This window comes from Erpetoichthys calabaricus, chromosome 9 (assembly GCF_900747795.2).
Source record: "Erpetoichthys calabaricus chromosome 9, fErpCal1.3, whole genome shotgun sequence".
In the NCBI taxonomy this organism is placed as follows: Eukaryota; Metazoa; Chordata; class Cladistia; order Polypteriformes; family Polypteridae; genus Erpetoichthys; species Erpetoichthys calabaricus.
The window spans coordinates 25993530-26008505 of NC_041402.2; the positions used below are offsets into that span (position 1 = coordinate 25993530).

General features: G+C 38.0%; 1 protein-coding gene across 3 annotated transcripts in view; it reads right to left on the reverse strand.

Annotated features, from left to right (window-relative positions):
* Window positions 1-1774: 1774 nt before the first annotated feature.
* Window positions 1775-14976, reverse strand: part of brinp1 (bone morphogenetic protein/retinoic acid inducible neural-specific 1) — a 668396-nt gene continuing 655194 nt past the window's right edge. For all 3 annotated transcript variants that reach the window (XM_051932394.1, XM_028809186.2, XM_051932395.1), the window contains one exon: window positions 1775-4275. In XM_051932394.1, coding sequence (XP_051788354.1) covers window positions 3135-4275 — 1141 coding nt within the window. In that variant the 3' untranslated portion in view covers window positions 1775-3134. The remainder of the gene's footprint in view (window positions 4276-14976) is intronic.

The following is a 14976-nucleotide window of genomic DNA, read 5'->3' on the forward strand; positions in this document are numbered from 1 at the left end:
ACATCTGTATGGCAGGGTGATGAGAAAGAAGCCCTTTCTGCACTCACGCCACAAACAGAGTCAACAGAGACGAGCCAGATTCATTTTGGAACAAAGTGCTTTGGACTGATGAGACAAAAATTGAGTTATTTAGTCATAACAAAAAGCACTTTGCATGGCAGAAGAAGAACAGCGCATTCCAAGAAAAACACCTGCTACATAATGTCAAATTTGGTGGAGTGTTCCATCATGCTGTGGGGCTGTGTGGCTGGTTCAGGGACTGGGGCCCTTGTTAAAGTTGAGGGTTGGATGAATTCAACCCAATATCAACAAATTCTTCAGGATAATGTTCAAGTATCAGTCACAAAGTTGAAGTTCCGCAGGGGTTGGATATTCCAACAAAACAATGACCTAAAACACAGTTCAAAATCTACAAAGACATTCATGCAGAGGAAGAAGTACACTGTTCTGGAATGGCCGTCACAGACCCCTGACTTGAATATCATCGAAAATCCATGGGATGATCTGAAGCAGGCTGTCCATTCTCGGCAGCCATCAAATTTAACTGAACTGGAGAGATTTTGTATGGAAGAATGGTCAAAAATACCTCCATCCAGAATCCAGACACTCATCAAAGGCTATAGGAGGCGTCTAGAGGCTGTTATATTTGCAAAAGGAGGCTCAACTAAGTATTGATGTAATATCTCTGTTGGGGTGCCCAAATTTATGCACCTGTCTAATTTTGTTATGATGAATATTACATATTTTCTGTTACTCCAATAAATTTAATGTCACTGTTGAAATAAGGCATGTTATATATTAAAAGGAAGTTGCTACTTTGAAAGCTCAGCAAATGATAAACAAAAATCGAAAGAATTAAGAGGGGTTCCCAAACTTTTTCATATGACTGTATTTTTGTACTTTATAATTTTTCAAGTATTAATAATGAATTGTCAAAAATATATTATTTTTCTCTAAAATAGTGTGTTTTTTTATTTTATGTGATAGAAAAATTCTGTTACAAGATTTGTAACAGCCTCCGATCTATAAAGGACACCTCAAATTTTTGATGGGGGCAAAAAAATAGTGTAATAGTGAACTAAAATAAAATGAAAAGCACATTGGCAACGAAATGCTATGAGGACTGAGAAATAATGAACTATTTGTGAAAAAAATAGTTATAATAAAAAAAAAATCAAATAACATATATATTGAAATAAATATCAGCATGGAAGTCGGAATAATTTTAATATAAGTAACTGTGTGCAATTAAACCACTACATGCAAAACCATATTAAAAGTAAACTATTTATAATCTATTTAAATTTAATGCATTTTCAATAATGATAAATAGGGCTACACTTGAGTAAAAGAAAGGTAAGATAGGATTCAAATAATTTGTAAATACCTCAGGGACTATTTACAAAACTACCTTCACTTTGGAATGCTCAGCGATGGCATCAGAGGGACGTAATACATCTCCTTTATTAATGCTTAGCAAGACCAAATAATCCCTCGTATTGACTAGTTATTTTATTAGCACATAGTTAGAACAGAGCCCTTGACAAGTTCATGTTACATAGCAGTAAGTGACTAACAGATGAGCTGTAGTTGTTCCCTATTCCACTGTTTCCAAGAAACCATCGTCAGTGCTAGAACTGAAAAATATGAAAGTTATGTTGCAAGAAGTTAACTGATAGCTCATGGGATCTTTACAAGAGAGTCTCCAATGTACGAGTTGGACAGCATCAAGGAAGATAAGCAATTTGAGATAAAGAATGAGGCAGCAAATCAGTTAAGGTAGTAATCAATTACAATTTAATGACCTTATATCTCTTTAATAATTAAATTATTTTTTGACTATTAATATTAAGAAAGACAGTTAATGGCGTATGGATACAATCACATTGACTTGAAAACAAGATCGGCACTGTGCAACAGGACAAACTTAGCAAAAAGGCTTTTCTGTTTGCTAACAGTTAAATCAGAGTGCTTAGTTCATCTAAGCCAATTTCAATTACTCTGAACAATTGCATTGGGATAAAATGCAATTTTCACTGCATCAGTCCAAAAAAATCCAAATATGAAAAACTGACTGCAGGCAGTGTTAAGGCTTTCCTATTTTCAACAGGAAAATGCGTGACCACAGAAATAATTTATGCTTTCCTGCTTTAAAATCTGTAATGCCGGGCACATCTGCATGCTAGATGTGCATGCCATTTTACTATACATCTAATTACTACCCTGGCACAGGTAGCAAAACAAATTTGACTGAATTCAGTTAGTCGGTGCCCTACATTTCTGAGCATACAGTCTTGCAGTCATATCTACGTTGTGCAGCTGATGTACTGTTCTCAAAATAACAAAGGTAAAGTTCAGGAATTGGGAGAGATTTTTTTTTCTTTTTGATACCATAAATGTTTAGGTATGCACACAAATACACACACATACACATATTTTGGTGTCCAGGTTACATACAGTGGAAATAAAGCAAAGCAAACCCAAAATTTAGTGAAACGACAAAAATCTCCAAAAAAACCTAAAAGAATAAAAATCAATCTCTTGCAGTCATCACGACTGCCTTTATTTAAAAGGCTACATAGAATTATAGTATTAGTGATTCTCCTTACACAGAAAGAGAAAATTGTTGGTTAGTAGAGATCTGTACGCGCAACAAAGACGCAAAAATTGGTCTCCATTTCTGAGTAATTGTGTGCTATGACATCCCACTAATACTACCAATCTAAATGTAGATAAAATAAGGATAAAATCTGGTCAGCAACATGTCTTAAATATATTTAATTAATCATAAATCTATGCTTCATCATTGTTTTTGCAAAACACATTGCTGAAATAAGTAGAAAAAATATCTTTCACTGCTCTGATCTGGTGCTGATTTTGGTTAGGAGATTTCAAACAGATCGAATGGCAGTAATTGATGAGTTTATTCTTTTTTTTTTCCAGGTAAATTCAAGGCCTCTTAGCAACCAGCTTTTTCATTCTTTTTATCGTTTAGTCTGTTAAAAGAAGTAACAAACATGCTCCGCCAATTATGGTACAGTCCGTTAAGCGTATCCAACTTAGAGTTGTAAATTGTGTCATATTAATTACATTTACAAATTCAATTTTACATGAAAAAAGTGGAAAAAAAAAGTTCAACAGAGTTTAGTCGTCAGATGGTCAGACTGTTTTAAAATTTCTGTGTTGTACATATCTAAAGCGTGATTGACCCGAATGATTTCACTGTTATTCAGTTTGAGACGATGCTTCAGCATACAAGAAAAGAGGTCAAGCTGGGGCTTTCCAGGGGCCACCGGAGGAGCAAGTCGATTGATTCGGTCCCTTATATCCAACAAAAGGAGCATCACTGAGGAGGAAGAGTAGAACTGCGTCCCCTGAGTGTACGACTGATTGACCTGCTGCACGGCACTGCGTAGCAGGTCGGCATTGAAGCGTAAGCTATATCCATAAACTTGCACATCTGAGATCTTAATATATATTTGACGTTTGGCTGGGTCTGAAAGGTCTACAGGGCCTTGGCCTGTGTCATTGCGTAACATTGAAGGTAACTTGGCTCGGCTCCTTAAATAAATGTGGACAGTCTCGAAAAAGGTCTTCCACCTGTTTCCAAGCAGTAATGTCCAGTTATAACACTGAGTATTCTGTATTCTCTCCTTCTTCCAACGTGGGTAACCATGCTCTCCAAAGGGCATATTCCATCCTTCAGAGTGGCTACCACTAAAAGGATTAATGTAAACAAAAAACATAGGATCAATGCTACTATTCTTCATCTGGCAGATCTTCATGGATAGTCCGATTATCATATGAAGGTAGTCCATCCGGTTTTTGTTGCTTTTGAGAGTAAGTGACATTCTTTTCCTCCACCGTGGGTCAAAGAAAGTATCCAGCCGAATTTCATTACTGATGAAAGTTGTATGAACATAAAGCCGGGAATCCATTTTCTCCAAGAGGTACTTGAGCTCTAGGTCTTGGAAATCCAAATCTGTCTCAAAGCTGATGAACTGCTCACTGCGCTCAGAGTCAACATTCTGTGGTTCACAGCGCCCCCGGTACAACTTGTAGCCCTTGTTGCAAGAACCACAGAGGGAGATGTTAGCCAGGCTGCACATAGCACAACTGTTGTTACCACCAATGTTACAAGGGATGGGTCTTTGGCACAGACTGGCACCAGTGTGGCAGACACAGGTCCTCTGGCTTTCAAGAAAAGTTCCCCAAAACCCATTTTCATTGCAGTATAAAAGAGATTGGACTCGATTAAGCCACTGCAATATGGATCTGAAAAATAAAAGAAAAACTCATATTAATACTCAAATACTGTCAATGCAACATACTATCTATACATCAATCATTTTTATCTATCTATCTATCTATCTATCTATCTATCTATCTATCTATCTATCTATCTATCTATCTATCTATCTATCTATCTATCTATCTATCTATCTATCTATAATGGTGACAGATGTAGTAGCATTGCTAGGTTTTTTGTCATCCAGCTCAGTAATCATAAGCACGGATTAAGACCCCAACAGGCACCTGGGTGACTTAATGAATAGAACTCCCTACCAGAAAGTTGATCATACCTTAAACAATGCAGCATGTGGACATTTGGCCATGCTTGCAGTGCGGTATTTCCCACTATTAATGGAGTGTTAATTAATGGAGCAGCTACGCAATCATTTTATTGAGCTTTTCACCTTAGTGATTTCACAAAAAATGTATAGACAGTCATTTTGGTGTCACCCCCTTTAGTGATGCCACTTGACTAGAGAGCCCCATCTAGTAAAAGTCTGAGAAGACAAGGGACCACTGGTGATGCTCTGGAACTCGTTATTTATATACTGGCTATAGCAAGGTAAGAGACAGCTTGTGGAACTAGCAGTATACATGGCAACCAGGAAATGTACGGAGGAGAGCATGAACGCTGCTGTATACAATGAGTTGCCAGTTTATTAGGTACACCCCTCACCTTCACATATATTGTACATTTCAATATGTCAAATGTCATGTGATAGCTGTGGGTGGTATAAATCAGGCAGGCCAGCATTTCCAGCATCAACTAGTGTTCAGTTGTGTGAACCAAATGCAGTGTGGGGTTTTAAAGTGTAGCATTAGTGACATGGCACATCATGCCTTCTGGGAGTAATGATCTAAGAAACAGCGTAGCACAGCTTGACAATGCAGCCATTATTCTATTCAATTTGGTTTATTTTTGTATAGCGCTCTTCTGTTAGTGCAGGCACAAAGCACTGTGACAAATCCACATGTAGATACAAATATTTTACAAATCACTAATTACATAATGAATTTACATAAAAGGGCAAATTTGTTTAAACAGACAGGAAAACAAATTAGTTTGAAACTAATTAAAATAAATGGATCCCAGCACTAACTGCCCACTAAAATTGTTGAACTATGGCCAGTGGACACAGGAGGAAAGGAAAACAAAAACTCCGTTAAGATTTGTCCCTGGAGAAAATAAATGCCTGGGAGGTGCATGGTCAGTTATAAAAGACAAATTACATTACATGTCAAGGTTTACAAAAGAAAAAAACAAAAATGGTAAAATAGCTAAAACAAAATTCTGTTTACTTGCAGTTAGACAATAAAAAGCAAAACACCTTTACACCAACACTCTCTGATGTTTAAAGCCTCCAAAAAAACAATTTGGACGATAGATAAAAATTAGCAAGCTGGTCCAATTCATAAGAAACAGAGAATTATATCAAGACTTTTGAAGCTTTGACTCAGGATTTGCAACCACCCAGTTTCACTGCTGAAATTCCATAAGATTTAATACAGTAAAAAGGTATTAATAAAATGTTTATTGATTTACAAAAAATGTATTTTTCCAATTTACCTCTATGTTAAGGGTGAAACTTATTTGGGCAATACTTGGGGCAACACTTCAACTACCGTAAAATACAGCATCTGTCCAGCAGAGGGCATTCATACACACAAATAACAGCACTCACTCAAACTGAGACAACAGAAAGTCACCAATAATGTTGACTGGCGAAATTTGACAATGAGCTTTTGCAATCAACATGCTGTATTTTCCGGTGACCTTGGCTGCTGAATATTGTCGTGGAAATTTGCTCTGTGGCTAGCATACAGGAACTTATTTTTTTTTCCAAGCACCCCATGATGCGTTGCGAGGCCAGCATAATATCATAGAGTTTTAGCAGCCAATGTTGGATCAGATAGCCCTTCCCAAATATGCAATGCTGATCTTAGCAGTGGGCTAAACAGTAGCAGAAAGCTTGCAAATCCATTTAAACACAAAATGCGCCCACAGGAGGAAAATGGAAATGTGTCAGTATATTTATGTATTAAAGGTAATGTCTTTTTTATGGACTTGTATGTGACCTTTGGACCCATGGATCTTAAAATGTTTAATAATATTTGCAGTTGTTGCCACAGGAACATCAAACTGCTAGCCTTTGCCTTTAACGTGCTTATATATAATTTTCTTTCTGATCTCCTCAGACAACTGTTTTCACTTGTCCATGCTCCATGTGGAACACATGATGATATCAAACAGCTGAGTGACTACTTTTCTCCATTTAAATAGGCTAAATGACTTATTACATGATGGGAGGATTTTGTGATATTAATTACAGAAAACAATTAGTTTGGAAAAATCTCTCAAATCCAATTATTTATGATCTTTTCTACAGGTACCAATAAATATGCCCATGCCATTTTAGAATATCTTTGTAGAATAAGCAGTACTTTTCACACTTGCTTTGCTTTATTCAATGACATATCAAAGGCATGCGGGTACTCATAGGAAAATTGCTTTTCATTTAATCACTTTTCACAAGGCATATCACACTTTTTCAATGAGCTGTAAGGGTACCAACAAATTTGTTCACAGATTGTGATAAGATGAACGCTTTATAAAATCTAAAAATAAAATATATTCGCTACTATACAGAATATTATTGCTGCAATTAAAATAACATAATGAGAATTTCCGTTTTCTCTTGTCATATTCAGTTTATATGAGTCTCTTCTGAAACTAACTATGTTCAGTTTGCATACAAGATTTGAAGGCCCGCTGTGTCTCACAACATTTGAATACTGAGTGATTAATTGTAATTTGTTTTGGTGCTTATTACTGCAACTTTGCACTGTGCCAGTCCAAATGTTTAGTTCATTAAGGAGCCAGACAGACCTTTGATATTAAAAAGGGAAATTATTTCAGCAGTATCAAGTGAAAAGAGAAAGGTTATCTAAATGATATTTGCCTGAAACAAAATCTTTTTGAGTCAGAGTTAATCCAGTATCCACATACACTTAAATAATGCTGCTCTTTGCACTAAATATGACATTAAATTAAGTTATATAAATCATGGTGTATTAACTGATTTACTTTACACACACACATATATGTGTGTGTGTGTATAGTCGCATACAAGGGCCTGTCTGTATGTTTTTTATTGTGTTCAAGCCAGGGTTATTTCCCTAGCTTGTGTTTGTATTCCCTTTTGTTTTCATTGTTTTTGAAATATTTTTCATGTTTTTTTTATATATTTGCTGTAAATATTGTGATGCTTACTAATTATTTAATACCAGTAACGGCACGCTGCACAATAACGTGCAATGAATACACTTGATCTGAGCATTCCTAGTTTTCATCCTCTTTCTCTGTAGGTTTAGCATTCGTTTGCTCAGAGGTTGATGCGTTTGCTCCTTCCTGAGGAGCTCCTCTTTTCTCCACCCTAGCGGCCAGCTTCTTCTCTTCTTTCGTGGGCACCTTTTTGCATTAAGACTGATTAACTCAGTGTTTGTGTTGCAATTACTTAGTACGTTTTCTTTAATTTTTCACTTAAGTGGCACTAAAGTACTGCCTCAAGAATGATTTAAGATATGAAGAGGGGGCGCCGCATGGCTGCCCTGCTGGCTGCTGCAGAGAGTTGATTCTACAATAAAATAAAATTGAAATAAAAAGAGGAATAACCTTGGAGGTCAATCATCATCTCGAAAGTGGATAGTAGACGTCACGTAGTGTATATGTACCAAATTTCAGGTCAATTGGTCAAACGGTTTGTGAGCTACAGGTGATTTAAAATCCTGGACAGACAAACGAACAGCCATGGTAGCGTATTATATTGTGGCACCCAGACGGGGCTCATGCCCAGCCGGGACGCCCAGGTAGACAGGAGGAGGGCTCATTCCTCCTCCAGACCGCAAGGGGGAATCCGCCCTGGTTGTATTGGGGGCCATGGGTACAGGGCTTGGAAGCCCAACCCTGTAGGGGCCCGTGGTCACCGCCAGGGGGCGTCGCCCTGCCAGAAGGACCCTGGACCCCAGTACTTCCACCACACTAGGAAGTGCTGGGGGGAAGAAGAGAGGGAACACCCGGAGTGCTTCCGGGAGGACAGCCGGCATTTCCGCCACACTGGGGCGTGTCCGCGGGATTGCCGGTGTACACCTGGAACACATCCGGGTACAGATAAAAGGGGCTGCCTCCCTTCATTTGAGGCTGGAGTCGGGTGGAAGCAGGACAAGGTGCAAGAAAGAGAGAAGGAGGTGGTCCGAAGAGGCAGAGTGGTTGGCCTGGACTTTGGGGAAGATTGGGGTTTGTGGCACTTGGACTTTGTAAATAGTATTGTAAATAAACGTGTGTTGGGTGACATGAGTGTGTCTGCCTGTCTGTGTCTGAGCCAGTCTCCACAATATACAAAGATCTATGTTCTGCGTCAGTCTTCTGTCTTTAATGGTCTTAATTTCTTGTGTTTTGTGGGTGGAACCTCCTAAATGGCGGGGCCACCATGACATCATTATTGAAGGGCCGCCCTCAGCCATCCTCAGCCTTGGTATGTGAGGCTGGGCAGTCGGCCTTTCTGTATGTCATTGCCTGTTGTTAGAGTTCTACAGTGGGTATTGCTTTCCTTTGATATTTTGTGAATTTTCAGATTTTGTATTGGGACATGTTCACCTAGGATTGCATATTTAGGCCAACACCTTCTTTGTCTTTTTGTTTCCGTTTTCTGTTTTTGTGCTACTTTGGTAGGTTTTTGTCAATAAACTATCCATTTGCAAAGGTTCTTGTTTGAAAATGTCTTATCCAACCAGAGGTTTCTTGGTTCCTCTTCCTTGAAAGGCATTTTAATATATACTGAAAGACATTTTAAAATAGTGTATATACTCATGTATAAGTTGGGTCTTGAAACCCGAAAAATTTATCATAAAATCAGATCCTGACTAATAAACCCATTCAAAAATATGACACTTAATTTTTTTTTCTTACATCTTCTTGCTTCCTCCAATCTCGCACCAGTTTCTCGGACACATCGAATTTTGTTGCAGCAGCACATTTACCAATTTCTTTCGCCACTTCAACGACTTTTAATTTAAAACCAAGTTCATATTTTCTTCTGATCAAACGCTTTATTGCAGATGAGGGATGCTCTTACAATAAAGGTGTATGAGGGTGTGAGATACAAAAAACACAAATCAGTGCAAACGTCGCTTTGGAATAGTTCGGGTATCACCGTATGGTCACTTAGGCACAATACATAGGGAAAAAAAAGGTAGTGTGCTCCGTGGTTACTCTCTCAGGTGGGTGTTAGCATATCATAATCTCTTGGACCAATAGCGTGAGGTTTCTGCATTCAACTTTTACCACTGACATTATAAAATACCGGAAATTATATGGTAAAATCAAGCCACAACTTATACATGGGAGAACTGCAACGCGAGTATATATGGTATATTTTTTAGTTTTGAAAGTTTCTCCATTTTAGCAAGCCTCACACCCCTTTTGGGACAAAAATAATTTGCGGTGGTTTTATAGATGTTTTGATATTTTCTACTGTTGTGGAAGCCAAATTCCCATTCAAGTCTATTGCTTTTGGAAATTTGTTAACTATGTTCTCCATAAACACATTCTATTAAATGTTTTCTGTTACAATACAAAACACATCGGGTAAATAACAGTTAAAAAATATATAATTTCTGGGTGAAACATTCCCTTAATTGATAAATCCAAAGTTGCCCCCCGTGGGTGACTGTCAAAGTGGGTCCTGCCATTCACTCCTTGCATTAAGAGCTGCTAAGATGTGTTCTGATTTCTTGGACTGAATTGGATTAAGCAGTTTGAGAATGTTATGATAAATTACAGTAATTATACTTGTACACATATAATATTTTTCATTATTTGAATCTACACCACATGGCAAGATAGCTGTACATAAAGTGATAATTAAAATCTTCTTTCATTATAATTTTATCTTTAAAATTAGTTTTGAAGGGTTTAAATACACACCCTCAAGAACTAAATAGTTTTAAACATTTTTAATTATTTCTTCTTTAATCTGAACTAATTGCCTATTGCATATTTGCTGAGCTTCTTTCTCAGTAGGGTGTTGTCCAGTGCAGACACAGAAAAAGTGGTTATGCAATAATTATACCCCTAAGGTACGTCTGATCGCTGGAAACAGAAGAGGTTGAATTTGACTTCAATGCATTCCCACACAGGAATGATTCATCACTTCCAGAGAATAAGAGCAGGCTTCAAGTCCCACAGTCACCTGCTCCCTGAAATTGTCTCTTATTTAGAACAGCCTTTGTCTTCCTCTCCTTGTTCAGAATGACAGTCATGTATTGTAAGTTTTTTTTTTTTAATTATCAGTCATAATACAATATTTTTTTAGAATCCAAATTTGAAAATCGTATGGCTGGTGTCTCAGAATAGAAAGGCATAAAGAGTTCCCGCTGCCCAATTATGACTTTTATTTTTATAGGTAATCTTTATGCCATCCTTTAATTTAGTAAATTTAGTAACTGATAATTTTACAAATGTACCTTGCTTTCATTTTTTCCCTTTTTCTTTTTAATAACTTTAGATAGATAGATAGATAGATAGATAGATAGATAGATAGATAGATAGATAGATAGATAGATAGATAGATAGATAGATAGATAGAAACCACACAAGTTTCATGCTCAGATATACCTTAAGTGCTATTTATGAGTTTGTAGCTTATTAAAGGACAGAAAATGCATAGAGAAACACTGTCCATCATAAACATGAAAGAACATACACTGCTAATACCAATCAAAATAACAATAAATAGAGCTTTCAGTAAAGACAAGACAGGCTATTGGCTGCTGTCACAGGGAGTACATTAAAAGAAAAGAAAATGTGCAAATCTTTAGATTTAAAAGTGTCAATACTGTATATATGTCCTTTGCTAGCTGGCAACTTATCCGTGGTTGATTTCTTTCTTATGCCCAATGCTGCCAGTATAGTCTCCGGCTCAAGACCCTAAACTGGATTAAACAGGTTTGATAATGGCTGGAATGATGGATGGCATTCACAGTTTTTTTCAGTTAGATTACCATTGGCCTGGGAAGATGAGTGTTGTGAATACTGGAAACATCTCTGGCAGAGTGCAATCACACTGTTAGTCCTTTGATTTATTTTGTAGCAAAAAAGTGTTTTTTTTTTCAGTATGGTTTGATCCCCGAAGAATCTTAAAGAATGACAGATAGCTCACCATTTTCCTTTCTTATTTACAGTATAACAGAAGAATCACAGAGTGAACCTCAAAATGACTTTAGAATAAGGGTCCTCAACGCCAGTCCTGGAGGGCTGCAGTGGCTGCAGGTTTTCACTCTAACCCTTTTCTTAATTAGTGACCTGTTTTTGCTCCTAATTAACTTCTTTTGAATTAATTTTATTTGTAACTTGCTCTTGAAGACTCAGACCCCTTAACTGTTTCTTTTTCCTTAATTAGCAGCCAAACAATAATGAGATACAAAATGAGGCAAAACATGACCAACATTATCAATCATACAATACCTGAATATAAAGAAAGGCAAAGGTCTCAGGAATGTTGATCTGCTCAGGTCCTCAAAACATTTTATCAGTGCTCTTAGAAAAGAGAAAATCAACAATTTCGGAAATTTGTGCACTATGAGACGGGTTTAAAAAACAACAAGACATGAAACCTAATTAAGCAACCAGTTGGAGTGAAATTGGTTGGAGTTTGAGATGCTGACTTAGTTGGTCTCAATGTTGACTCACTCACTTCACACTTCATTTCTGTTTGGGTGCCATTTAAGGAAAGAAATGAAGCAATTCAGGGGAACAAATCTTAAAAAACAAGTCAATTAAAATTAATTCAAAAGATGTTAATGAGCAGCAAAAACAGGTCACTAATTATGTAAAGGGTTAGAACCAAAACCTGCAGCCACTGTGGCCCTCCAGGACCAGAGTTGGGGACCCCTGCTTTAGAAGAAAGGAGGAAGTCAGAGATATATCCACGCTGGAAGGATGGGGGAGGGAGCATATTCAGAGCATTACCTCCCCTGGAGCGCTGGGTGGCAGCCCCCCTGGGTAGCAGCAGTGCCTCGGACTGCCACACGGCTCTATGGGAGTTGGAGTGTGATACAGCCCTGTTGGGTTCCATGGGTGCAGCTAGGGGGTGCTGCAGCTGCTGCTGAGCCATTATGGGCAGCTGTTCCGCCACACCCAGAGGTGCTGCCAAAAGTACAAGAAACACTGGAGCACTTCTAGGTGCCTTATAAAAGGAGCCAGCAGTCACTACCCCAGGAGCCAATATCAGGTGGGAATAGATGAACCTTGTCCAGAGGAATAGAGAAGGAAAACGTGAAAGAGAAAAAAAAAGAAGAAGAGATTGACTTGTGCCATGACTGTGTTGTGCTTGTGGGAAATGGGGGAAGGCGTTTCAGTTGCACGGCCATATCAGGCTCACTCTTGATATCCGGAGGAACATTGTGGTCTTATGTATTGAATGACTGGGACAGGTTCAAGGTGTGGACTGATGACGGTACAGGAGATAATTATACTACACAGGAGCACTATAAGAGTGAAATGCTTAAGCCCTTCACCTATGGTTCTGCATGTGAGTTAATGGCTGCCGCTGAATTGTTCGGTTGTCGCTTTCAAGTGTACCGAAATGGCCAAATATTTTACACCTTTGGACAACCTCCAATGCCTCTTAAACATCTTAGATTCACAGGTGACGATTTGAGTACTGGACACTTTGATGTTTATGAATGTTTCAACTCTCAAAAGCTGGATGCGAAGTTATCGATGAAACCGGTTGTATGCTTACAACGCTTGGCAGATGCCGAATGTCACTTCAACACAACAAGTCCTGCAAACACTAACGTAATTGAAACAAACCATGAAATTCAAACCGATTATGACAGCAGCAATCCAAGCTGTGAGAAAGCAATAAAAAGGAGGCGTGTCAGACGTCATGGTACATTTGCTGATGCAGCTAGATGGAAACAACTTTGTGACGCTGCCGCCAAATACTCGCAGAAAAATCCACAAGTTCATAGAGATGCTGTCGCTAAATACTCGCAGGCAAATCCACAAGTTAATAGAGACGCTGCCGCTAAATATTTGCAGGCAAATCCACAAGTTAATAGAGCTTCTGTTTCTAGGTACGATCCCAATAATGAAAAGCGGCTCATACAAAAACAACAGGTTTGGCTCAAAAAAGCAGATTGTGGATTTGTGTACGACCCAAACATACATTATGAATCTGACAAAACAGTACACATTGGATCCATGGATGTTCCCATTTCAATTCAAACACGTCCAATTTCCAGTAAGGCTCTGCTTCGCAATGACAATTAATAAGTCTCAGGGACAGACCCTACAAAAGGTTGGAATTGATTTGAGGCAAGATTGCTTTTCACATGGCCAACTATATGTTGCATGCTCAAGAGTAAGCTCAGCGCACAGCTTGGTCATATTACAACCAGAGGGCCGAACTGACAACGTGGTATACAAAGAGATCCTTAACAAATAATTATTGGTATATTTTCCCTCAGTTTAAAAAGGTTTACTTTTATTCTTAATAAAAATTTTAAAGCAGTACTTCGCCGCTGCAAAGCGCGGGTACTTTGCTAGTGAGACATAAAATCGACATTTGCACCAGCTCCAGAGTTCCACAAGCCTTCTTGTAAATTTGATAGGACACTTCCATGTTTTTTGGGAACTGAACACATGGCATTTGAGCTCTCATTGTTTCCCAACTCTTGCACACACAAGAGCTTTCCCTACAATTTAAATCTGATTAATTTTGTCATGGCTAATCACACAGCACAATGACTGAGTCACTGGAGATGTCATACTACACTGGTAGTAATGAACGTGTTTGCTACGATGAAGCAACTGAAGTTAATAACTGAAAATCTTTGTCATGTAGTTTGATGTCAATTGAAATGCTTGTGCAAACATAGCCACAGAGATTGGCTAGGCAAGGTTTTGAATGAAAGTCGACTTGTGCTTTGATGTACTTGCCTGGTTAGACAAGCAACTATGGGCTTTTAATTAAAAATCTATGTCTATTTTGGGTATGGCTGCAAATATATTGCTACAGTCCTTATATTAAAAACAGAAGACCTGCACATAGAAAATATGATCCAAATCAAGAAATAAACACAGAATATCAAAAAAGGGCAGGTCTGAATATGCCACTTAATGGCATATGAGCTGTGCCATCTCTACACAATGGGCTTAATTAAAATCCTATTTAGGAAAAAAAACATATTTTACATTAAGAGTAACCAATACAAGTAACCATCCATTAGAAGGGTCCACAGGGGAAGACCCCACATCATTTAGTTAGAAACAGTGAAAGTAGTCAATGACAAGATTTGGAACGCGTCCCATGATGTCTACAGGCAGCAATCATAAATACTATAAAATCACACTTAAAGATGAAAAGTGGAGAATATTTCTTTAATATATTAACCCCACAATGACAAGAGAAATATGCTGACTGCCCTTAGAGACAAACTGGCAGAACAGTAGGAGTCTTCTTCGAGTGTCTGTTGGAAGCAGTTCAACACTAATGCTGGAAGCGGTTTTACAATTACTGTAAGTGACTGAAGATTGACATCGTGGCTGTTTTTAAACAGCTTTACAGACATGGCACATTCAAGTTAGAGTGAGACGCACAAAATCATTAATAAAAAATA